This window comes from Camelina sativa, chromosome 10, assembly GCF_000633955.1.
Source record: "Camelina sativa cultivar DH55 chromosome 10, Cs, whole genome shotgun sequence".
Classification (NCBI taxonomy): Eukaryota; Viridiplantae; Streptophyta; class Magnoliopsida; order Brassicales; family Brassicaceae; genus Camelina; species Camelina sativa.
In genome coordinates, this window is record NC_025694.1 from 11,642,524 (window position 1) to 11,668,358 (window position 25,835).

At 36.5% G+C, this 25,835-nt stretch overlaps 7 protein-coding genes and 2 non-coding genes across 10 annotated transcripts in view; 6 read left to right on the forward strand and 3 right to left on the reverse strand.

The window, feature by feature from the left end:
- TRNAC-GCA lies at nucleotides 1-72 on the forward strand. Its single transcript has one exon. It is a non-coding gene; the product is annotated as a tRNA-Cys (tRNA).
- Nucleotides 169-8,263, reverse strand: LOC104718527 (aluminum-activated malate transporter 12-like). Of its 2 annotated transcripts, XM_010436293.2 has the most exons (7): nucleotides 7,861-8,263; nucleotides 7,601-7,741; nucleotides 7,158-7,430; nucleotides 6,927-7,045; nucleotides 6,680-6,823; nucleotides 6,424-6,576; nucleotides 169-932 (listed from the first exon to the last, which is right to left on the reverse strand). In XM_010436293.2, the coding sequence occupies exons 1-7, from the start codon at nucleotides 8,138-8,140 to the stop codon at nucleotides 351-353; spliced, it is 1,692 nt and encodes a 563-aa protein (XP_010434595.1). In that variant the 5' UTR covers nucleotides 8,141-8,263; the 3' UTR covers nucleotides 169-350. The 2 variants fall into 2 exon arrangements, with proteins under 2 accessions (XP_010434595.1, XP_010434594.1); XM_010436292.2 differs by lacking the exon at nucleotides 169-932 and having other exon boundaries at nucleotides 5,660-6,576; nucleotides 7,861-8,262.
- TRNAC-GCA lies at nucleotides 5,492-5,563 on the forward strand. The gene has a single exon. It is a non-coding gene; the product is annotated as a tRNA-Cys (tRNA).
- On the forward strand, nucleotides 10,676-11,152 carry LOC104720269 (uncharacterized protein At4g04775-like). Its single transcript, XM_010438202.1, has one exon. The coding sequence runs from the start codon at nucleotides 10,676-10,678 to the stop codon at nucleotides 11,150-11,152; it is 477 nt and encodes a 158-aa protein (XP_010436504.1).
- On the reverse strand, nucleotides 15,517-16,900 carry LOC104718528. Its single transcript, XM_010436294.1, has 2 exons — nucleotides 16,559-16,900; nucleotides 15,517-16,001 (listed from the first exon to the last, which is right to left on the reverse strand). Exons 1-2 carry the CDS (start codon nucleotides 16,790-16,792, stop codon nucleotides 15,756-15,758), a joined length of 480 nt encoding a protein of 159 aa, XP_010434596.1. The 5' UTR covers nucleotides 16,793-16,900; the 3' UTR covers nucleotides 15,517-15,755.
- LOC104718529 (AT-hook motif nuclear-localized protein 13-like) lies at nucleotides 18,690-20,825 on the forward strand. Its single transcript, XM_010436295.2, has 5 exons — nucleotides 18,690-19,536; nucleotides 19,647-19,702; nucleotides 19,799-19,930; nucleotides 20,022-20,183; nucleotides 20,279-20,825. Exons 1-5 carry the CDS (start codon nucleotides 18,885-18,887, stop codon nucleotides 20,597-20,599), a joined length of 1,323 nt encoding a protein of 440 aa, XP_010434597.1. The 5' UTR covers nucleotides 18,690-18,884; the 3' UTR covers nucleotides 20,600-20,825.
- Nucleotides 20,918-22,199, reverse strand: LOC104718530. The gene is made up of 3 exons (XM_010436296.2): nucleotides 21,624-22,199; nucleotides 21,378-21,550; nucleotides 20,918-21,274 (listed from the first exon to the last, which is right to left on the reverse strand). Exons 1-3 carry the CDS (start codon nucleotides 22,143-22,145, stop codon nucleotides 21,172-21,174), a joined length of 798 nt encoding a protein of 265 aa, XP_010434598.1. The 5' UTR covers nucleotides 22,146-22,199; the 3' UTR covers nucleotides 20,918-21,171.
- Nucleotides 24,014-25,225, forward strand: LOC104718531 (RING-H2 finger protein ATL29). The gene has a single exon (XM_010436297.2). It carries the CDS (start codon nucleotides 24,298-24,300, stop codon nucleotides 25,171-25,173), a length of 876 nt encoding a protein of 291 aa, XP_010434599.1. The 5' UTR covers nucleotides 24,014-24,297; the 3' UTR covers nucleotides 25,174-25,225.
- The window catches only part of LOC104720271 (RING-H2 finger protein ATL29-like), a gene marked incomplete at its 5' end in the record, with an annotated part of 2,510 nt that continues 1,934 nt past the window's right edge, over nucleotides 25,260-25,835 (forward strand). The window contains one exon of the mRNA XM_010438203.2: nucleotides 25,260-25,833. Within this exon, the coding sequence (XP_010436505.2) occupies nucleotides 25,260-25,833 (574 nt within the window). The remainder of the gene's footprint in view (nucleotides 25,834-25,835) is intronic.

The window sequence follows — 25,835 nt, forward strand, 5'->3', positions numbered from 1 at the left end:
GGGTCCATAGCTCAGTAGTAGAGCAATTGACTGCAGATCAATAGGTCACCCGTTCGAACCCGGTTGGGCCCTTCAAGTTTTTTTATTACACTTAATTCCATAATAAAAATTGACAGACCAGAATCGGTCTTATGAAGTTAATTTTTTGTCTTAAACAGAGACCTCTCAAGTTCACAAAATTGTTTTATTCAAGAAACTGAAATTAAGAAACAACTTAAAAATAATAATTTTCTTATTAGTAAATTCTGAAAACCGAATCATACCAAACCGGATCAAATCGATCCTTTTATACCGATCGGTTTAATCTAATCTATAAAAAACACTAAATTATATATATCGCCGTCGTTGCTTTATTCCGCGGCGCTGACACTGATCGTTACATTCGCCGGTTTTTCGCATCGGACATCTTCAGCCGTCGGATCTCTCGTGTTATCGTACTCCTTAAAACTTGCGATCCTCCCCAGTTCCTCGACTTCTTCGATCACATTATCAAGCCTCGCCACCATCTCCACCAGCAAGGACGCAAACGCCGCGAACGGCAAAGCCTCCGAGAATTTGAGGCTCTTCAACACCGCGATTTTGCTCAGCTGCGGCCGTAACATCCTCCTCTCTCCCGCCGCCGCCGCCATCTCAGAGCTGTTCTTGAACGATCTCCGGTACTCCATTAAAGCTGATGTGTCAGTTCTAAAGCTAGAGAGTGAAACGGCTCCGTTTTGGCCATGGCGTAAACCCGACTCTGTAACTTTACTACGTGTACCGGTTTCGTTAAAAGAAACGTCACCGTTTCGATCTTTTCCAATGCTGCTGATGTTGCGCTGCGAAACGGTACCGTTTGGGTGTTTGTTATTGGCGTGTTGTTGTTTATTGTTGTGGCGATGAAGGTTAGAGCCGAGGAAGAGTTTAGGCTGAGACTTGATGGCGGAGTTAAGATCCTGAAGTGCCACGTGAAGATGATCGGAGAGAANAACGACCGTCAAGAGTAATTATCTTTGACGGACGGATCTTGTAGAATTCATGCTTTATGTTATCTCTTCTCAGTTTTTGATTAATTAAGATATTATTCTATCTAATCACGTACCTTTTGATGGGTCTCATATTCTCTATTTTTTTTTTTAATAATAATGGGTTGTGTCATCTTCAGCTTTGTAATAAGGAATTTGAGCTGAAAACAAATGTTCAAACGAATAAAATGGGAAATACATTTATATAAATGGAATTAGACAGCAAAATCATAGAATTGGTACAGAAAATAATAACCAACTTTAGGTAATACTACTAGTTTTCAAGGAAACAATCGATAAAGAAATCTTCCATATATGTATTCCAAATAATATATAACAGCTGTTCGATACGAGATAACTGTAATGAAAAGTTGACCTTTTGTTCCAGTAATTGTCAGAGATTTTACAAGGCGAAAGGACAATAACATAGAGTATTTGTGTAGGAAGAAGGAAGCAGAGCATTTCTACTATCTCTGCATGTAGCTTGTCTTAGGCATCATCAAGCTGAAAAAACGGATGTACAAGTGTGTGATTACAAGAAGAGTCATGGAGTTTCAGGCTCCAATTACTCACCCTAGACTCGCGCAAGGAGCCAACACATAGATACAGTATTTGTGCAGGAAGAAGGAATTTTGAGAAGTCCATAACAACAAATTGGAATTTCTGAAGCAACATTGACAAATAGCAACTAGGTTCTCTACATTGAATCAGCCAACAAGCATGCTTAATATGTTCAAACTTGATTTTTCCTCTGTGAGTGGACTGGTTCTGCTTCATTAGAATCTTCTCTCCTCGTAAAGCCATGTTATTATATTTGAATGTCCAGAACTTAGAACATTTTCTCTGCTGTTGCATTTGCAGCTCATGACTATCACACAAAGTACACTGCTTATGCAAGCCGTCTCTTGTTCCTTTCGCAGCTGCAACTATATCTAGAAACCGTAGTTGTTCTGGTGCTGAATTTTGTGCCTCGAAACTGTTCTTGAACTTGAACATCCATGATTTCAAACCTTTCATCTTCTTTCTCTGTTTCAGCTTGTCTTTATCTAAAGACATTTTTTACAAAACATCTTGTGTGCAGAACAAGTTTTCGTGATGTTTCTCTCTTCCTGCAACCCTCTCAACATCACCATTAACATCAACCATCTTAATGATCTTGTGAATTAACTGTCTGTCTATCCACCTTTTCTCTATCTTCCAATACTGAACTCACTTTCCCCGGTTCAGAGTGTAAAGCATCAGAAACTAGTTCAGGTTGAGACTGATATTGATTCAATGATGCATCTCGATGATCCTCCAAGACTGAATTCCACTGTGTTTAAAGAAACGCTCAACACGAGCAACCCAACTGTACACACCAATTCCATCAAACACTGCCATTTCTACGTTTTTCATCAAGTTCTTAGGCCTAATATTGCTAAGGCAAGGTTCCGAGAGTGAGACATGTACCTGATTGTGACAATCTTGTGATTGCGACGACACAGACTGGCGTAATCCGCCCACTTCACGGACTGATCTCGAACCCTCATATCGTTACTCAAAGACTCAATCTTGCTGCTCTTGATTTTACAAAACCCCAATTCTCCACTCTCGCGTTCATTATATCTTGGGCAAATCGATCTTCCACCATGGCCGCAGATCTTCATAAACTCCTGTGAATCCCATAGAAAAGTGAAACCAACAACACAACACACACACAGAATCTCTAATCCACCGACCCCATCTTTTAGACCATCATCTCCTTGCTCCAAAAAAAAAAAGGTTTCATCTTTAAAATCAGAGAAATGCAGAATTTGGAGCAAACGTTGAGAAAAGAAACCATTCATTTCTTCGGTTTGAAACTAAAATTGACCAAGAAAAATGACGAACCCAACACTGAAACCTGAGTTCCGCCTTGAATCTGTCTGGCCCTTCAATTTCATTTCATACTCTTAAACCCAAGAAGTTTTTTTTTTTTTTTTTGCCGTGGGTCACATATACATATATTTTTTTAGTGTTTATTTTAAGGTCTCATGTTTTTTTTTTTGTTTTTTAATAGTATCTAGATCGGATTCAAAATAAATGATTAAATTCCTATGTCCTTTGTTTTTTTCTTCTTCTATCTTTTCTTTGGATTTTGAGGATTCAAAAAAAAAATTAAAACATCCACGAACACATGCAACAACAATAACTAATGGCTAGATTTTAACCCGCGAGTACATATAATTTTTATTATTATTTATATTTATATTATATTTTTTTGTTAAATATTTGATGTTTTGCAAATAGAAGAATAACTAAATTTTTCGACCGTTTGTTTAGCTAAATATTTGTATTCATTTTTAACCCGTAATATATTTCATGACTATTTGTTTGTTATATTTAGTTTGTTTTGTTTAGTGTGAGACTTTATTTTGATTTTTAATTTTTTTATAACAAAAAAAAATAAGGGATCTAAATACATAATAAGTTATTTATATGCTATGATTAAGTCACATTATTCCTAATGATTTAATTATTTTACACAATTTTAGTTAAATCAACTTACTTTTATATGTCAAATATTCTAATATTAATATTGTTGACAAATAATAAAATGAGGATTTAACCCGTGTTAACACAAATTTAATGATAGTTAAATAATTCCAACAAGTCGTCTTTATAACCCATCTATTATATAGTATTTTGAACTTTTTTAATTTTACATATTCGTAATATTTTAAAATTTTATTAAGTTTATATATTAATTATAATATTTAAATAAATGTGAATCAAAGTTTTCCTTACGTTAAGAATCAAAACTCACAGGTTTTTTAAAACAAAATAGGAATCAAATTATTATTTTCTTGGTTTGCAAAAGATTCATAGATATAATATTTTCAATACTCAATAGAAGTTGTAGTTAAATATATCATATTTTGTGTTTCCATATTGATTTTGTTGTAATTTTTTAGTTGAAATAGAATGTAAAATATTTAGGAAAGAAAATCTGAAGTAATGTTATTTTTGGAAACTTTTGAAGGGTTAATGTTGTAAATAAAATTTTAAATAAACAAAACTAAAAGGACATAACAAAAATGTACTTTAAAAATGTTAATATAGGTAACCGTTTTTCATTATATATATATTCTTCAAGCCATAGTTACAACAGTACTTGCTGCATCATCATCCTAGAAGATGGTTCATTTTTTTACAAATAAACAAAACACACCCAAAATAAAATTAAAAAAAAAACAAGAAAATAAAATAAAGGAAGGTGAAAGATGATTATATATAGATGAGAGATCATCATTTTTCTATTTACAAATTATAATATTATAATAATATATAAATTATAACCTATGGCTTGGATGGATCACATGCACCTCACATGTATGGACCATAGACGCTGATCAGGAAACAAACCAGCTGTACCAGATTGATAAACCCGTTCATGTATGCAACCATCAGCGCTACGAAAACCACAACAGTTAGAGCTAGTACAACATCTTCAGACTCTCGCATCTACAACCGGGACCCTATCACTCTATACTGTCTAGTTATTCTAATATACTCCTAGATAGTATAAATACACTTTGTATCACAGTTTTTATTCATTAATGAGACTTATACTTTTACACCAAACTTCATACAAAATATAGAGAGGATACTTCTGTTTTACCTTTCTAAGAGTAGATTTTGGTTCTAAAGTAAAAGAGAGAATGGTGAGTTTTTGGTGAAATGAATTTGTTATGTCCGTACAATATTTATACTGAAAAATGAAATCGGCTGATTGGCAAATAGGTTTTTAGGTTTACTAAGAATAAATCTTAATGTAATCTTGCTAGTTAAGTAAAATTTGGTTTGTATATTTAAATATGCTAAACATCCGCATTACTCTTAATCATTTATCACATGATATATTTTAAGAATAAACTCTTAACCATATAAATTTTAACCAAAAAAAAAAAAAAACTCTTAACCATATGTTTATGCGACTTGGTAATATTTTGGGAAAACAAACATTATGTTAAGATCACAAAATATTAACAACTTACCAATTATATTAGAATTAAAAGTATAATTATAACGAATTAAAAGTTGTTTCCTTTGTTTTCCATAAATTGATTTAGAAGAAATATTTTAGAAATAAATTATTTTTGCCATTTTAGAAATATTTTAGTTAATTGTTATTTTGTCCAAACTTGTAGTGAATACTTTTTTAATTAGTTTAACATAAAGAGTAGAAAAATGTACTTCAAAAATGTTAATATAGATTTACAAAAAAAATAGAAGCAGACAAATGACTTTTTAAAGTTAATAGTTTTGTTCTTCATATGCACTCTTTTTTGTTCTGATTATTATTCTTACTAAAATTCAAAAAAAAACATTATTCTTACTAGGTTACGAGCCCTCCAATTAATATTGCGGACAAACTCATTTTTGGAAAATATTTATTACAGTAAATGATTTATGAAACTGTACTTAGTATATATATAAATATACCTAACAGTTTAGGGTAATATCAAATTGGGTCCATAGCTCAGTAGTAGAGCAATTGACTGCAGATCAATAGGTCACCCGTTCGAACCCGGTTGGGCCCTTCAAGTTTTTTTATTACACTTAATTCCATAATAAAAATTGACAGACCAGAATCGGTCTTATGAAGTTAATTTTTTGTCTTAAACAGAGACCTCTCAAGTTCACAAAATTGTTTTATTCAAGAAACTGAAATTAAGAAACAACTTAAAAATAATAATTTTCTTATTAGTAAATTCTGAAAACCGAATCATACCAAACCGGATCAAATCGATCCTTTTATACCGATCGGTTTAATCTAATCTATAAAAAACACTAAATTATATATATCGCCGTCGTTGCTTTATTCCGCGGCGCTGACACTGATCGTTACATTCGCCGGTTTTTCGCATCGGACATCTTCAGCCGTCGGATCTCTCGTGTTATCGTACTCCTTAAAACTTGCGATCCTCCCCAGTTCCTCGACTTCTTCGATCACATTATCAAGCCTCGCCACCATCTCCACCAGCAAGGACGCAAACGCCGCGAACGGCAAAGCCTCCGAGAATTTGAGGCTCTTCAACACCGCGATTTTGCTCAGCTGCGGCCGTAACATCCTCCTCTCTCCCGCCGCCGCCGCCATCTCAGAGCTGTTCTTGAACGATCTCCGGTACTCCATTAAAGCTGATGTGTCAGTTCTAAAGCTAGAGAGTGAAACGGCTCCGTTTTGGCCATGGCGTAAACCCGACTCTGTAACTTTACTACGTGTACCGGTTTCGTTAAAAGAAACGTCACCGTTTCGATCTTTTCCAATGCTGCTGATGTTGCGCTGCGAAACGGTACCGTTTGGGTGTTTGTTATTGGCGTGTTGTTGTTTATTGTTGTGGCGATGAAGGTTAGAGCCGAGGAAGAGTTTAGGCTGAGACTTGATGGCGGAGTTAAGATCCTGAAGTGCCACGTGAAGATGATCGGAGAGAATCTCCGGTGAACAGTGACGGTGGTTGGAGATGCTATCCGCGAGTTCCGTCAAAGCTTTGCATACTTCTCCGGCTAGTCTTACACAAGGATCTTTAAAAAGCGCGCGAACAGATCTTGGAGTCTTGAAAACATAATTAATTTTAACAAATATAGGAAAAATTAGTTTTCACTTATAAGTTCATACCAACAAAAATATTACTTGTTATTAATGTAATTAGCCTTACTTGAATCTCAGTTTGTAAGCAACCGTGAAGAGCAACAACAGTGTAACCAAATTGACGAAGAACAGCTCCAACTTTAACATATTGTCGACATGGGAATCTATGACAACGTAGACTGTGTCTTGGCTCCCAATTTGCGTATAATGCCTGAATTATCATTTTTAGTTTCGTATATTTATATCATTTACAAAAAAACAGATATCTTTGAAATATTTGATAATCATATAGACATATATATATAAATACTTACAAGTGTTTCATCAGTGGATTTAGAATCCAAAACAGCTTGATACCCTTCGTAGATTCTGTCTTTTGAATCTGATGTTTCTTTCTCTGTCTCTTTCTCCTCAAAGTACTCATTCACACATGCTACACACATATAATTATAAAAATATATCAACTATGTATAATTTGACTAGATGAATCTATTAATAATTTGATTGAGAAACACTAAAATGTTATATTTTCGGGAATTACATACCTTCTATAGAGCGAGAGAGGCCTTGGAGTTTACCAACGGTGGTCTTGTGTAGATCTTCACCAGACCAAATCGGAAAAACAAGAAGGCTCATGAAAAGACAGATTCCGCAACCAACGGCTATAGTGTAGAATCTATCATGTGCTATGGTTATCACACTATCTACTCGGTAGCTTGACACCGTTATAAGATTGAACGTCAAGAGAAATATCACAACACCGTAATCGTAGTTCTTCTTTATGTATGGTATAAATCTTATATATGTTGCAACCGCCCCTGAAATATTACAAAGAGAACATAGATTAGTCAGTAAATTTATTTTTATTATATAGATTTTGTATAAAGATGTCTCTATAAATTTAGAGATTATTTTATGGTTAGAGACTCCAATTTGGACAACAAGAAAGGCATTAAATGGGTACATATATTTTGGAAACTTTGTATACCAATGATAAAAACAGCAGTGCCAATGAAGATAGCTCGAAGGACTTTTCCGGAATCATTTGCTACAAACTCAATGAAAAATGCCAAAGATCCCGCGATAAGTGTCCCTAATCCTCTGTTAAGCCCTTTGCACAACGTTGCACCTAATTAAAGACTCAAGAAATTAATCAAAATGTTATTTTTAACAAACTAATTACATTACTATATATGTTTGATTTTAAATTGAATGTGTATATATAATGAAATATTTTGTTAAATTTACCGGCAGAGAACTCGAGGACGACGACAACGGTCATGACGGCCCAAATAGCATTGCTTCCAACGCCTTTGAAGAGAGGTTCCATAAGATATAACAGAGAGACAAGTGTCAAGGAAAGACCTACTTTAAGGGCATGTATCACTCTCCTCGGATCATCTTTTCCGACCCTCCAAAGCCTTTTGGGAATTTTCTTGATCTTCTCAGAAGGTTCTAAAACCATCCATTTCGTCTTGCTCAAACCTTCCTCCATCTCCACGCTCCCTACGTGAACCTTGTTGGACATTTTGATGAGGGAGAGAAAGTGGTTCTCTCTCTCTCACTCTCCTTGTTTTGTAATAAGAGTATACAAGAATAGAATGTGTTGTTAGTGTATTCTCTATATATAGCTCTTTGTGTATATATATATATATATATATGCATATGTATATAGAGTGATGGATCTATGGTTTGCGTATGCGATGCATTAACTATATAGCCGGCCAGAGGAAAACAAGTTAATACGTGTGATAGTGTTGGTTGAACTACGAGAATCTCTTTTAGGTTCGATTGGTAATTAAAAAGAATTACGTGTCGTGTGACTTACAAAATGGCGATTATATTAAGGGTGTAAATTTGATATTTTGTCATTTTTAAGATACATATATGAAAAGACTTTTAAAACTTTTTGAATGGTTTCGCTTAATGATTAATTTTTATATCTCACGTAATGTTATTCTTTCGAAGAGATTTTTATGATTTCACTGTTATATATAATTATTGTATTGGTAGTATAATTTGTAATCAAAATAGTAAATATACAAAACTCGTGATGTTTTATTTTATGTCTATATGTACATTGGCTTTTACATAATTACTTGTACAAAAATAATGTTCTCTTTTGGCCAGTGAGGAAAGATTAAATAAATGGGTTTCACATGACTTGCAATTATTGATGTTAATATTAAATTAAAGAGTACTTTTTTCTCTCGACTTCTCAAGGCCGAACAAAATAAGTCAAAAGTTATTGAAAAAGATATTAAACTAACAAACGTTCCATAATGATATTCGTTATAAACTTATAGATCCAATTAGTATCCTAAGAGATAACCATTCGTATAAATTATATACATGTGTCACCCAATTAGTACTAATATTGTTAAGGACCTATTGTTAAATAGATAGTTCCAACCCCTAGATCTTAGTCGAATACGTTGTACATCCTCGTAGATTATAAAATTCACAAGTGGGTACATACACTTTTAGTTACATCAATCTAACAAAATAAAATAAATAAGTATGAATCTGATTATGTAAGCGAGAATTGAGAATTAGTTATGGACGGACCAAGAATATATGAGGTATTATGTTAGGCTAAAAAGAGATCAGATATGTAAATCCCTTACTCGATTTTCTATTTTCAATAACACAATAAAAAGAGATTATACATATATTTTTCAATTACAATTTAGCGTTAAAACTCACACAAACAAACAAAAACAGCTTAAAGAACATAATATTTGTTTTTCTTGTTTTGTCATAAATGTTTTTGTAGAAATATTGTATAGTTGTGGTCTTGTGGAGAGATACATGTAAGAAAGTCAAAAACAAGTTTTCACTGTCTCAACTCTCAACTAAAGTTGACCTTTTGTATCTTCAAAGTCGTACCAACGTTGACACATAACACATGTATACCTTCTCTTTATTGCACGGGGACAATTTATTTTTATAAACTGTGTTTAAATTCACATTATATATGAATTAAAAGCCACGTTAACCCCTAAATATGAAACCACCATGTAAATTGATGACTTCGAACGACAAAACAAAAATCATTGAATGCTACGATACAATCTTTTTTTTTTCTTTTAATTAAGCAACAGATCTCGAACTGTCAGAAATATATTATAGAGATGATAGATTTTTGCATTGCGAGGATTAATTATTGCCACGTTTACTTGGTAAGATCAGTTTAAGAAACAAAACAGAAAAGATACACTAAATAGTAGTTTTTTCAGCTTTGGTTTGAGGAAATATTTGTTAATAATCGTACGTTCACGAAAAATATAACTCAAACCGTAATCTTCTGCCAAAAGAGAAATAAAAACGTGAACAATATTAATGATGACACGGGTTGAGACCTGAGAGTTGTGGTTTGATATACAGCTCATTTAAATGGACTTGTTGGAAGGGAAATAGTGTAATATTTTTCTTCTTCTATGTGGCTGGTTTAGTTTTAAACCTACGAATAGTTTTTGTAAATTTAAAAATACGATTTTACATAATGGATTTTAACTTCGTTTAACGCCGTAATCTAAGAAAACCAAATAGTATCTTGGGATATGTTATATGTATATAAGAATTAATTATTTATAAAATAATTGATTGTTGACAAAAAAAAAAGATTTATTTACGATTCTGGGTAAAAAATTTCATTCAACATCGAGTTTTGTGTTGGAATAAGATATCAGAAAAATCCAAGAATAGAAATAAAAAGGGAAAAATGCCAAAAAAAACCTCATATTATTTTTATTTGGAAGTTTAATATTCAATGGTTTTGCATTGGAATAAAAATGGCTCGTGTATTTCTTTTATGCTTTTTAAAACATCATGTTATATTGGTTTGTTAAATCAAACATCCGACTTAACAGATGTTAATTTGATTAACGGAATCTCTAAACCGAGTTAATTAAACCAAACACGTGGGTAATTGGGATTAAACGAAAGTCACTAGTGCCCTTAGTTACTTCTCCCAAATTGTTTTAAGATAATAAACCCTAAAAAACTAAATTTCCCAATTTGATTATCTTCTTCATCGCCTTCCTTCTTTATCCAACAACCAATGGATCGAGTGATGAGTCAAAATTCTGGGTCTGATGCAAATTCAGGGAGACATTGTGGGAGTCCTATCTGCCATTGTGGAAAAGCGACTATTGTTGTAAAATCGTGGACAAATGATAATCCAGGAAGAAGATTCTACAGATGTGCTGTTCATGGGTTCTTTGGTTGGGCAAATGAAGAGAAGCCGTATGGTTGGCAGAAGATTAGCTTATTAGAAGCAAGAGATGAGCTTCGTCATCAGAAAGATGAAATCAAACTGCTTAAAGAATCTCTAAAAGCCATGAATGAACATGGTCTGAGTGGTGCGACGACGACGATGCATACTGGATTAGTAAACAAATACGAGCAAGAGAAGAATCACCTTGAAAATGAAGTTATGACAGCTTCTGAGAGAGAGAAAATGCTCCGACAGTTCATCGTGCTGTCTTGGAGAGGGTTCATTGCAGTAATTGGAATGATACTAGGATTGGGAAAGTAGAAGGCTATTTTGGGTTGTAGTTGTTGTTTGTTATTGTTGTTTTCGTTTAGTCTGTTGTATGGTGAATCTCTGTTTGATGTTATTTGCAATGGATATTTCCTAAAAATCAGTACCATTGATCCAAAAGAACCGTTTAGTTTGAGAACATACAAGAATCCCACACCAAAAAAAACAAGGATCCCACCAAAAAACCATCCTAAAGACATCATCGTACCATCCTAATCAATCAGAACCTATAATACATGAGCTAGTTTTTTTTAGGTTGCCAAACATCAAAGACTTTATCAGTCCATGGAGACATAAAGAAAACATGAGGTTTTGGAGCTTCATCTTTGTCTTTGCCACGACCTTTACCACGAGCTCTTAGACGACCTTTGCCTTCACCATTTTTAGTTCCAGGAGGACGTCCACGAGCACGACCTCTACCAGCTGCTGGAGCACTTGAATGCTGAGGTTGTTCTATGGATTGACTTTGAGAAACAGTTGGAGTGGACTGGGTTTGAGCTTGCTGCCACCTCTTTGGTACATTGTGTATGCTCCATGGATCATAATTATCCTATGAAAACGCTAAAATGTCACAACCAGAAAGTTGTAATAAAAGAGAAAGAATCAATAACTATACTTACCAGTCGCTTTCTTGGTCTCCCTCTTTTGCGTGTAGGAGCTAGTTGTACAGCCGGATTTTTGCAAGTGCTTTTATTATGACCTGGTTGCTTGCAATTTGTATAAGTTACGGTTTGTCCTTCCCTTGTAGCCTTAGACGGATTGGTTGATGATTCACCTGGTTCCTTTATCCTAGCATACTTCTTAGGACGCCCACGCTTTTTTCTTTTGTCAAGTACTTCAATAGCTCCTTTATCTGTTCCAAGCCACAATCTTTCTCCATTCACAGGTTGAATGTTGTCTTTGTAGTTCGCTTGCCAAACAGTTGTCAGAAAATGTCTATCGACATAGCTACAGTGTAAAAAGGATGGTCAGTTTTCAGGTTAAACAATGTATGACTAGCTTCTGTGAATATCAAAACTTACTCTTCTGGATCACGATTATGCTCGGTTATGACATACATTGCATGGGGACAAGGTATTCCTATGAGATTCCATTGGTTGCAAGCACAACTCCTATGCAGAAGGTTGACCACAAAGCTACCACTTCCTTCTATCACCTTGTAGACATTCTCACTACTTTTGAGAACTGAACAGAACTTGGCATGTTTGTGATTGGCCTCAACGATTGCCATGATGTGAGGTGGGAACTTAGTTTGGCACTTCCCAGTATTATCACGTCTCTTCAAAATACGCTTCATTGCTTGTCTCCTAACATCCTCAAGCATATTTAAAACTGGCTTCTTCCTAGCATCTTTGATTGTTCTGTCGAAGCTCTCAGATAAATTATTGCAAACATCCTCACAACTAGAATGACCACTAAAGAAGGCTCTGCACCACGTCTTTGGTTCTGTTTTCAGCAAGTCATCATGTGCAGCTTCATCATAAGCTTTCAGAGCTCTCATGTTAAACCGGTAATCTCCTTCTACTGGATTATATGCAATTGCCCAGAAATAACCTTCATGGGAGTAGTCACCATGTGCCTTCTTCCAGTTCGCATATATGTGACGAGCACAATGCCTATGTTTTGCATTAGGAAGCAAGTCAGCAACAACATTAAGTAACCCCTTCTGCTTATCGGAAATCACAATCAACCCACTCCCCAACCCCAAATCTAAATCCTTCTTCAGATTATCAACAAACCACGCCCATGAGTCATTGTCTTCCACTCTAACTACTGCCCAAGCAATAGGATAGATTCTATTATCTGCATCTCTCCCAACAGCCGCTAGGATCTCGCCTTTTAGTTCCCATTTCAAGAATGACCCATCAAGTCCAATGATGGGTCGACAACAAGACTTCCAAGGCATCAAAACAAATGTAGAATTTGTCAAACTGTTGCTTACCATACGCTTGAGGGATGGTGACAATCGATGTTTGTGTATCCGGATTTGACCTCTTCAACTCAGCCTCATAATCCCAGAGTTTCGCAAATTGTTCTTTTTGGGTTTCTATCACCATATCTAATGCTATTCTTCTTGCCTTTTGACATATCCACTTAGCTACTGATAGTGTGTCCCTCATCATTATCTCATCTTTGATATCAGTCCACCTCAATCCTGGTCTTCGTCTTGCTTCATCTCTGAACATCCTCGCAATAACTCCTTGTTTCAACATCTTAGCTTTCCCACTCTGACCATGGTTATGAGTATTGACATAAGTTTGAATTATCGACTTACTTGTGCGCTTACGAGCTGAGCAGTATATCCTCCACTTGCAATTCTCATGGCTACATATAGCGGCCAGCTTTGATGAACCCCATCTACACAGCTTCACATCGTAGTTTGTCTTCAACACATACCGCAGAAGCTGATCCTTGAACTCTTCGCCATTGTGAAATTTCTGCAATAACCACATATAAGGTTCTTTATCCTTGGTGTATTTAGCTCTTGATGTCACCCTTTCCTCTTCATCAAATGCATCCCATTCATCGTCTGTGTCCATCACATGATCTGGACGCTCAGCATCAAAGCATTGCCTCTCAAATTCATCATCATTTCCATCTTCTTCCTCCACATCACATGCTGCTTCATTAACACATGCTGCTTCCACATCACATGCTGCTTCATCCCTACCCGCTGCTTCATCATCTTGTCTCCCATTGTTAATTTCTTCGAAAAAGACTGAAAACCGAGGATCATCATGCCTTCCTTCTTCTACTGGATCTATCCCATCATCTTGCTGAACTTGTTCCTCATTGGTTCTTTGTTCACCATGGTGATTGGGCTCAGCATCATCTTCTACTCCGTCTTACTCAGCTGCAACATCTTCACCAACACCGTCATTTGTAAGAGGGAATGGTTCTGATACAAAAACTCCATTGTCGATGTATATATCGACTTCACCACCAATAACAGCTTCACAACACAACTCCCTAATCCCACCATCTTTGTCTTTGTCAATTGATCTTGCTGAACTTATGTCCTCATGTGGAATCTTATACCAAACATCTTCGACTTCACCATACACTTCATTCTCTACGCAAAACTCGCTGAAGATAGATCATGTCAACAAATCGGGATCCACTAACATGTCTTTCGAATCTCCTCCTATGTAGTCGAATGATTGCTCATTGCTTGATACATCTCCTCTATAATGTATTTTGCACTTCAAACACTCGAAAGCACTACACAGAACATGAAAACATTCATGATTAGTACATACAAGCCCCTAAAAACAGAAATCGAATTGAAATCTATGAACCCTAAATTGATCTCGATTTCACCCACCCAATCAAAAATAATATAATCTATGAACGATTTCACCCACCCAATCGTTAACATCTGAATCTATGAACCCTAAAATCCCTAAGAATTGAAATCACCCCCAAAATTGCAATCGACGATAACCCAAAACCTAAAAACCTGAAATCGACATACCTCATCTCCGCGATACTCTCAGAATTCACGCCCAAAACACTGAACCCAATCAAGAGAAACAAACGCCTTCACTCATCACTCGATCCATAAGTTGTTCGAAGAAGAACCCACACGACGAAGAAGAAAAGAAATTGGGGAATTATGTTTTTAGGGTTTGAGCAAATCGATTTGGGGGAGATAACTAAAGGTATTATTGTCTTTCGATTAACACCAATTAACCACGTGCTTGGTTTAATTAATCCGGTTTAGAGATTCCGTTAATCAAATTAACGTCTGTTAAGTCGGATGCTTGATTCAACAAACTAATATAACATGATGTTTTAAAAAGCATCAAAGAAATATATGAAGCATTTTTATTCCAATACAAAACCATTGAATATTAAACTTCCAAATAAAAATAACATGAGATTTTTTTTGGCATTTTTCTCGAAATAAAAATACCAATCTCGTTGTAGTGAAATTATTTGTAGAGGTAATAGATCTTTCGATGCAACAGAACAGCTGTTCCCGTGTTGTTGGGTTTTTTGAGATTTCAGATTTCTCGTGTGTTATCCACGTGGCTCATGTGAGATCTCCACACGTGGCAGAAAATGGATAGTTGGAAGGGAAATGAAATTAGGCATTAGCAATACAAATATCAAAAAAGATGGGTTCATGATTAAACCAAAAAAACAAAAGGATTTGTTGTTCCATTGGAAGTTAGAACCATAATAAATACATGCGCTGAAAAATGACAATTCCAGGATCTCTCTTTATGCACTGGATTCATATAATTCATATGGAAACAAATGCTACCATTGTTGTTCCTTGTTCGCATGGTCAATGGAACCTTTGGCACTAGGCCTGTTCAAATGTTGTTGTCAAACTCTCGTTTCTCATAGTAGATATGAAGTACTAATTTTCTTATGGAGAGTTCCGATAAAAACAAATCAGATGAATCAAATCAGTTTGTACAGACTCGACAAGCCAACTTGGAATATAGTTCAAAGACACATACAGAGCTAACTGACCATTGCCCTTTTCTCGCCAATACGTCTGTTTTGCTTTCCTCTTTACACATTCAATCCCTAGTTGCTGATGAAACAGAAACCTGTCCTAAACCTCTCTGTGTTTCAGAATCATTCATACTATAAATAACCTCCCTTGATGTTCAATACACTGCTGGAGTTTCCCATCACAAGACACAACTAGTCTTCTTACTTTTGCAGGTTTCGTTTTGCGTTTAATTTGGAGTCTTGGGATATTCTTATTACAGTTATGATCATCATCTTCTGCGTTTGTCGGTTTGTCTCGGCCCTCTTCCAAAAACTCATCTGCAACATCTCCATCTTCATCAACCCTTAGCCGTTTTGTATACCATCTTAGTCCCTAATTCAACACAAGAGAGAGAGCTATAATAATATAAGTGTGTGACAGAAGCATTCATATCCAAGAAGACAATGCAAGCTCTTAACTGAGAAAACTTCACTACCAAGTACTAAATAGAGTGACCAATACAGCTAGAGAATCTGACATTAGAAATCAAGTAACAGCAAACCAGAGTAGTAACAATAAAAACAGAAGCGATACCAAGTCGTTGTCTAATGTCATAGAATAGTGAAATGTGAACGTGTTTAGTTTTGCTTCTATTACAATAGCCAGTGAAGGATAGATACCTATCTCAAAAGTTCAATTGGAGATTTGGGTTCTGAGCGAGCAATAATGCAATAATGCTAAAGCAGAAAGAGAGAATATCGAAATCAGTTTTGTAAACTATGCTAAAGAGAGTCAAGCTGAGAAATATGTAAAAACATGATCCATGTACATGAACATGGAACTTACTAATCAAGTTCAAAGCTACTCTATAGCTATAATTAGAATCCACAGTATAATAAAACAATCAACCACTAATATAGCAAGAGTTCCAGAAGTGAGAATGTTCAAACCTGAATACCACCGTCTCCGGCGGCGCAAGGATGAAGAAGAGGAGGAGCAAGATTGGAACTTTCAACAGAAACTTGAACTGGAACTCCAAATCCTTTCCTTGGTAGTCCAGTTTCACGAAATCTCGGCTGATTAACGTCACCGGAATCATTGATTCCAGTATCATCATCATCGTCATCTTTCAACACTTCCTGGCCAAATCCAAACACACCAGCCAACTTCTTAAAAAAACCCATTCTAATCAAAACTCTTGCACAAATCGGAACAAACTTGCTCTCTTTCTTTAGACCACAACTTCTACTTCTCCTCCATGCTTTTTCCCCAATCAGACCAGACAAAAGGATCCCAACAAATCTTCACACGAAACTGGAAAGAAAAATAAAAATGGGAACTTCACTATTTGGGCTAAATTAGTAAGAATTAAGCCCATTAAGAAAAGTCCACCAGCTTAGACGCTATTCCAAAAATATATAATAATGTTGGTTCTGTTTAGATTTGAGGGATTCAGGTATGATTGTGTTAGCTTAATGAAATAAGATCAACCGTTGGCTGATTTTGAACATGTTACAAATGCAACATTACAAGTTACAGTTGCTGTTGGTTGGCGAAGATAGGGCCTTTGTTTATAAATAATACAATGAGGTATGTTTCTGCTTTCTCAACGTTTTAAAACTTACCTGTGACTTCACCAAACCAATGTGCCTTCTTTGTTCTGTTCTTCTAAGATAATTTAGCAAGTTTCCAAAAACAAACCAAATCTACTCTAAAGTGCAGAAGTCGAATTGATCTCAACAATATAATGGGAGAATATAAATCTTGGAGAAGACCAGTACTGATCCAAAATGGAGTTTCAGGTCACTTGAACCATCCGTTAGTTAAACTCTAAAATCTAAAATACTTTTAAAAGCATTAATTCGTGGTCTCTGTCTCAACCTCTTTCTAGTTTCAGGTACCAATATGTTCACATCATCGGGTTTACGTGTCCGGTTTCTTAAGGTACGCGCATGGCGTAAACTTTTGATAACATGTGCTTTTTTTATTGCTTGTTTGTCTAATAAAGTCGATCACTTTAGTCGATAGCTAGACAACATAAAAAAGTTTTGTGCTTTCTGCTCACTGAATCATTGGTTATCCCCCAAAACCAAATACAGATCATCACATCTTTGAATTGGAGTCTGTATGAGACAAGATTGGATTATATAACACAGTCGAATGGGTTCGCTTTTAGATGCTAAATTGATTTCAGTATGACATTTAAAATTTTAAAATACTTATATTCCTTTAGACACAAAAAGAAGTTGGATATTTACACTTTTGTTAATATCAGTTTTGTATATTCTGTCTTAAAATTTTCGATTTGTGTTTCTATATCAGATAATATAATTTTGCTACATTATATTCCAACTGCAGTGGGTCTTTTTTTTTCTATCTATGTCGCATAGCATTTAAAAATTAGTAAGCTCAATATTTGTCACAATTAATTTGGGAATCTATCACATTTGTGATATTCTGAATTAATAGATTTTTCTTAAAAAGATGAGGCAAGAGAAGGACAAAATGGTCAAAATAAGCTGCTGTCATTTTCAAAGTAGTGATTGTTTTTATTTTAAGATCTGAGGATATACTTATACTTAAGAAAAAAAATCTGACACATCAAAGTACAAACCCCAAGTTGATTTTGATTTCCCAAACACACACTACAGTCAGACCCAAAATCTCTAGTTACATAGTAATTTATTATATATATCCTACATTATTCTCTTATTAATTCATGTGTATTTGTTTTTATTTTAAAATTGAAAAAAAAAACATTTATTAAAACAGAACTGGAGTCAAAAGGAGAACACCAAATCCAAAAGAGTACATTACATTACAACTAGAAAAAAGTATATAACTTATTCTCGATCCTCTTTAAATTCTCTCTATTCACACATTCATTCACATTTTAACAAAACCCTAACTAAATCATATCTTTAGATTTTCTTTTTTTTTGTTTTCCAATTAAATCTCCTGTAAACTGAAAACCCTAAACTAAAGATTTGTTACCTCCTCAATTACTTATATTAATTAATAATTCACTTTTAAAAAAAAAAATAATAATAATTAAATTAGACACTAACTAGATCGTCCCCTCTTCTCTCTCTCTCTCTGATGATGAAGAAAACTCAAGAAGAGATGAGAGAGAGAGTTGTTAGCTAGCTCACACGCTTTCGCTTAAAACTCAAAAACCTGCACTTTCTCGTCTCTTTTCTCGGCATTCGTAAAACAGAAAAAAAAAAATTTGGGTCTCTGAGAAAAACCACAAATCTTGAGTCTTTTCTTTCTCCAATGGATTCCAGAGAAATCCACCACCAACAACAACAGCAACAACACCAACAACAGCAGCAACATCTACAACAACAACAACCACCGCCAGGGATGTTAATGAGTCACCACAATTCCTACAATCGAAACCCTAACGCCGCCGCCGCCGCTGCTTTAATGGGTCACACCTCTACATCTCAAGCTATGCATCAGAGATCACCTTTCGGTGCTATCCCATCGCATCAACCTCATCCTCATCAACAGCATCAACATCAGCATCAGCATCAGCATCATTACCATCATCCTCAGCCACAGCAACAGATGGATCAGAAGACTCTTGATTCTCTTGGATTCGACGGATCGCCTTCCTCTGTTGCCGCTGCTCAACAGCATTCGATGAGATTTGGGATCGAGCAGCAACAACAGGTCAAGAAGAAACGTGGAAGACCTAGGAAGTATGCTGCTGATGGTGGTGGTGGGAATAACATTGCTCTTGGTTTGGCTCCTACTTCGCCTCTTCCTTCAGCTTCTAATTCATATGGTGGTGGTGGAAACGAAGGAGGAGCTGGTGGTGGTGGTGATAGTGGAGGAGCTAATGCTAACTCTTCCGATCCACCTGCTAAACGGAACAGGGGACGTCCTCCTGGCTCCGGTAAGAAGCAGCTCGACGCTTTAGGTATACTCGATCTATCTCTCTCTCTCTCTGTTTTCTCTGTTAAAATCAAAACCACTGTTTACAATTCTACTTAATGGGTTTTGTGTCTGTGTGTGTGTGTCTGTGAGCAGGAGGAACAGGAGGAGTTGGGTTTACACCTCATGTCATTGAAGTTAAAACTGGAGAGGTAATGTGTTGTGTTGTTGTAGTAAATCTTGAATGGATTTTGAGTAATTATGCCTGATTCTTTGGTTAAAGTTATGATCTTTCAAATCTATTCCAGGACATAGCTATGAAGGTATTGGCGTTTACGAACCAAGGGCCACGCGCAATCTGTATTCTCTCAGCTACAGGAGCTGTATCTAATGTGATGCTTCGTCAATCTACCAATCCTAGTGGATGTGTTAAGTTTGAGGTATAACACCTAATGTCCTTTGTGCATTACTTGCCTCTTGGCCTGATTTGAGCATCCAAGGGAGCTGGAATTTAATCTTGTGTTGTTGCAGGGCCGATATGAAATCATTTCTCTGTCAGGTTCTTTCTTGAATTCTGAGAGTAATGGTACTGTGACCAAAAGTGGTAACTTGAGTGTGTCGCTGGCTGGACAAGATGGCAGGATTGTGGGTGGAACTGTTGCTGGAATGCTAGTTGCTGGATCACAAGTCCAGGTTACTCAAATTCTTATCCTTTTATTTACACTCGAGTTAAAAAAATCACAAAAGTGTTTCAAGATACTGACTTTTGATTCGTGTTTTTTATAAAGGTCATTGTCGGAAGCTTTGTACCAGATGGAAAGAAGCAGAAACAAAGCGTAGGGCGTGCTCAGAATACTCCAGAGCCAGCTTCAGCACCAGCCAATATGTTGAGCTTTGGTGGTGGAGGACTGGGAAGCCCTGGATCTCAAGGACAACAACACTCGAGCGAGTCGTCAGAGGAAAACGAAAGCAATTCCCCGTTGCACCGTGGAAGCAACAACAACAACAATAGTCATGGGCTATTTGGAAACTCAACACCTCAATCGCTTCAACAAATGCCTATGACGATGTACCCGCTGTGGCCTGGGCCTGGCCAGAATCATCAATAAATAGATGGTTCCTTGAGTCGGATTGATGACCGGGTTTGCTTCTCTTTGTTCCTTTTGACACACATCTCTCCATCAGAATTATCTCTATAATGTAGATTGAGCTTTTCTTACTCTCTCTCATCTTCTTCTCCTTACCATTTCTCTTAAATTTAGCTTTTGTTTTAGATAAATAGAGAGAGGGACACATGTTAAGTAGGTTTCAAATTCAATCTTGTTTAGTTTGTTTCTCTTAGTAGTTTCTTTTGATTATGATGATCATAAAAAGACTTGCTCTTTTCTTCTATCATCGACGAATTATATCCACTTCAAGTTTTCAAAAATTCTACAAGATTCAAACTTATACAATGCTTTACAAAAGCTCTTTTATTCTTACAATCGGTTTTTCCTTCACATACATATATTTATTACTCTTGAGGTTGTTACAAGATAGTTGTAGTAAGTTAAACCAAAACAAAAGTTAGCAAAAAGACAGCGAAAATACACTAAAGGTTTAGATACTTTGATAACATATAATTTTAAGACTCCATTACTCTTCTTCATCCACTTGTTCGCGTTAGTCTCTGTGTTTCATTCTAAACTGCAGAAACCATAGCTGGTGATGCAGCCATCAGTTCCTCTTCATCATCATCATCCTCTGCCTCCCACATGAAATGTGCATACGATCCCAAAACCATACTGCAAAGTTACAACCATCACAAACCTTTTAGATTCTTAAGTAAGTTAGAGATTCAGTAAAAGTAATCAAAGAATCCAAATGAGTAGTATTATATATATTTACCAATCATCAGGAGAAGCATTAACAGCTTGATCAAAGTAGCATTGAGCTCTCTTCTCATCTCTGCTCGTTTCCCATATCAACTTACCATACATTGACAAAGCCTCACCATCACCTGGATTCGCCAGTATCGCTCTTCCATAATACTCTTGAGCTCTCTCTGCATCTTTCTCCACCTGTGAAAAGATTCAAATCCCAAATTTAAATAACAATCATAAACCTAAATCACCAATTCACAAAATGACTAACCTCGTACAAAAACTTGCCGTAGTTCATCAGAAGAAGCGAATTATTAGGATTCGATTTCAACATCTTTCGATAATAATCACCGATCTTGCTCTTATCTTCATAACCGCCTCCTCCTCCGTTTCCGTAACCGCCGTTAAAACCAGATCCACCACCACCACCGGAGATCAACGATCCCCAACCATCGGAAAACCTAATTTCTTCCTCCTCCGGTTCATCATCCTCCGGGATTTGCGACGGCGAAGGCTTAGATCCAACAGTCTTTAGCATTCTCTCGGATCTAATCACATCACTCTCCGATAACACCCTACGAATCCCAACGTTAGATTTAACCTCGATGGAGATCTTCCTTCCTCCTCCGGCGGCGAATCTCTCGCCGTAGCTGGATAATGACGACTCGACGGAGTTGTTCCTGGAGATGATAGGTGTCGTCGTCGTCGTCATGTTCTTCCGCGACGAGCCACCTGAAACAAACCGGTTATTAAGAACCGGCATCGAACCGGTTCTCATCAGTAGAGATTTCATCACAACTTGGATTTTTTTTTTTTGCTTCCTTTCTTCTTCTCCGATCTCTGAGAGTGATGATAATTAATATTCCAATTAATACTATTTATAACTTCATCTCTACCGTACGATCCTTTGACGTTGATCTCATATCCACCGTTGGATCAATTGACTTTCTTGCGCGCTATATATCTCTGTTTCGTGTGATACACTTAAAGTTGGCATTATCTCAGCCGTCCGATGCGATGACCGTCTAGGTGGGACGAATCAGCTACGAGCTTAGTCAACACATGTGCACGAGAAGAGCGTGATCGAACTGGTCTATGGTTGCCACGTGGTGGAGATGGTGGATTCAGTGAGTCTGTGTACTTGGGGTTGAGTCTAAGATCTATAGAACTACGAAAACACCCTTATCACCCATTGGCTACTTAATGAATACCATTGGCGGTCGCTTCTAGTATTGAAATTGTAATTTTGTACTAAAAAAAAAGGTTACATTACACATGTCAATATTATTAAATTTGTTGTAGAGTTATCACTACTATATTTCACTTTTGCATGTCTAATAAGCTTGGGATGTCTATAGTATCAATATTTTAATAATTGTGGAAGATCAAACACGATCACGCAAAATGACATTTCGTTTTCTTGTCTTTATTTGTGAGATTTGGAAGATTTGGATTCACTACCATTACAACTGGTGATTTTTTTCTGTTTTTGATAAGATAAGATAAGGTTTCTCAATATGTATAATTAAAAATATGTATATTTAGCTTTGTCGTTTTGTTTCACATTGTTAAAGCTTGTAAACTCACTAGCCACTTGACTTAACTAAGGATACTAAAATAACAAAAGGTCAAATTAAAGATTAGTGATTACCGATTTTACAAGAAAAAAAATGTAAACTATATTGGTATCTCCGGAACCTTCAATGGTCACTAAAATAACTTTGTGTGTTTTGTTGTTTAAAGAACCTGATCTGAGTTCCATAGTTGAAGTGGTTTTACAATATTAAATAGGCTTAGTAAGGAATGTTGGAGAATGAATGAGATCGAACACGCAACCATTGAAGGTACTCGATCAAATTAAATCCATAAAGACTACATCATTAAGTTTCAATTTTCTGATGAGGAGATCACCGTTGATGACATCAAGAAATTTATTCAACTGGATGAATTCTAGCTTCAAAGAGGAAGAAATAGGACTGCTACTGGAGAAACATGACTAAGAGAATGGGCTATTGAGTGAAATGGATTGGAATGATCGGTCATCGGTCTATAACATTTGAACAGGCAGTGTGAACCAAAGCCAGATGAAACCTGACCCGACAGACTATTTTGTGTCTAAAAAACACTTTAAATTGGACATACGAAACCTTCCAACGAATGTCAAAATTCTAACGCTTCAACATTTTACATTTTTAACAACTGTCTTTGCATGTCAGAATATGTGGTTTTCTTTCAAAACATATAATAAGAATAAAAGACACGATCTCTTTTACTCTATAGATATACTTTTACTCTATAAACGACTCAAAACAATACTGATCTTAGAAGCATAAAGTTACATAGTATGTATCAAAGCGTAGTGTGCTCTTGAACGTCAGTGCATGCCATTGTAATTTTTCCGCGATCTTTAGTTACGTAGTAACATTATTGTGCTGACTAAAGTTACACAACGAATTTTTCTCAAGGAAAGAAAAGCCATGAACCGAGAAACGTGCCATGGACCAAAAATCCTATATTTTGCTTGTTATAACGTGAGTATAGTTTATATAGATTAACAACTGACTATACTCTATGAACGAAGACTTGAATATAAAAAAATTACTATTTTTAAGGACTAAGTGGATTAGCGTAGAACAAATGTCACATACGACTCGTTCAAATGCATGGCATTGAGCAAACAAAACAAACAAACATAACAAAACCCAAAACACACTTTTTATTTTTAGTAACCAAAACTTCCTAACACTCTTTCTCTCACACCAAACACACAATTTTCCACACACTACCAAATAAAACTGAACTCTAAAATATCAATATAACGTAAATAACCTTAGGAAAAAAAATAAAAAATTTATCTGTCTCTAGCTTTCTTGATTTTTCTTTTTTTTGGTATTTTGGTATATGAGAAATCTCACGGCGGAGATAATCAGTCTCCGGCCACCGTAATGTCGACAGTAATACCTTCACCTCTGCCACCTTCACCTCCGCCACAACATTACGTTACACCTCCTCTAACGGTGATCCTCACCGTAATCCTCCTCGTCTTCTTCTTCATCGGTTTCTTCACTCTCTATTTCTGTAAGTGTTTCCTCGACACAATGGTACAAGCTTGGCGTCTCCACCACGGTGGAGATACCGGATCGGCCGATAATCCCCTTCAGCCACCGGAAGCTCCACCGGTAAATCCTGGCCTCGACCTTCGGATCATAAACTCGTTTCCCACGTTTCCTTACTCCTCCGTCAAAGATCTCCGAGAAGAAAAATACGGCCTCGAATGCGCCATTTGTCTTCTTGAATTCGACGGAGATCACGTGCTACGTCTCTTGACAACATGCTACCACGTGTTCCACCAAGAATGCATCGATCTCTGGTTCGAATCTCACAGAACTTGCCCTGTTTGTCGCCGAGATCTTGATCCTCCTCCTCCACCGGAGAACCCAAAGCCTACCGTGGATGAGATGATCATCGATGTGATTCAAGAAACAAGCGACGACCAAGAAGACGTTCATCGTCGTCATCATCAGACAACAACACCGATTGATACTTGGCCGTCTTCAGGACAGAGCAGTAGCATTAAAAAGGAACAAAATTTGCCGGAGAAGTTCTCTAGATCGCATTCGACGGGACACTCGATAGTGAGAAACAAACCGGAGGAAGAAGATAAGTATACATTGAGATTACCGGAACATGTCAAGATTAAGGTCACGAGAGGACATAGCCAGACAGAGAGTTGTGTAACGTTCGCCGAACTTGTTAGAAACAGAGGATATGATCATCGCCGGTTTGGTGAAGTCTCCGCTCAAACACAATCTGAAAATTGAAGAAAACGGAATATATATACTTTTTTTTTTTTTAATTAGTTAAGTTTTTTTTCTTCTTGTTGTGGTATTGGTTATAAATATAGNGTTTCCTCGACACAATGGTACAAGCTTGGCGTCTCCACCACGGTGGAGATACCGGATCGGCCGATAATCCCCTTCAGCCACCGGAAGCTCCACCGGTAAATCCTGGCCTCGACCTTCGGATCATAAACTCGTTTCCCACGTTTCCTTACTCCTCCGTCAAAGATCTCCGAGAAGAAAAATACGGCCTCGAATGCGCCATTTGTCTTCTTGAATTCGACGGAGATCACGTGCTACGTCTCTTGACAACATGCTACCACGTGTTCCACCAAGAATGCATCGATCTCTGGTTCGAATCTCACAGAACTTGCCCTGTTTGTCGCCGAGATCTTGATCCTCCTCCTCCACCGGAGAACCCAAAGCCTACCGTGGATGAGATGATCATCGATGTGATTCAAGAAACTAGCGACGACCAAGAAGACGTTCATCGTCGTCATCATCAGACAACAACACCGATTGATACTTGGCCGTCTTCAGGACAGAGCAGTAGCATTAAAAAGGAACAAAATTTGCCGGAGAAGTTCTCTAGATCGCATTCGACGGGACACTCGATAGTGAGAAACAAACCGGAGGAAGAAGAT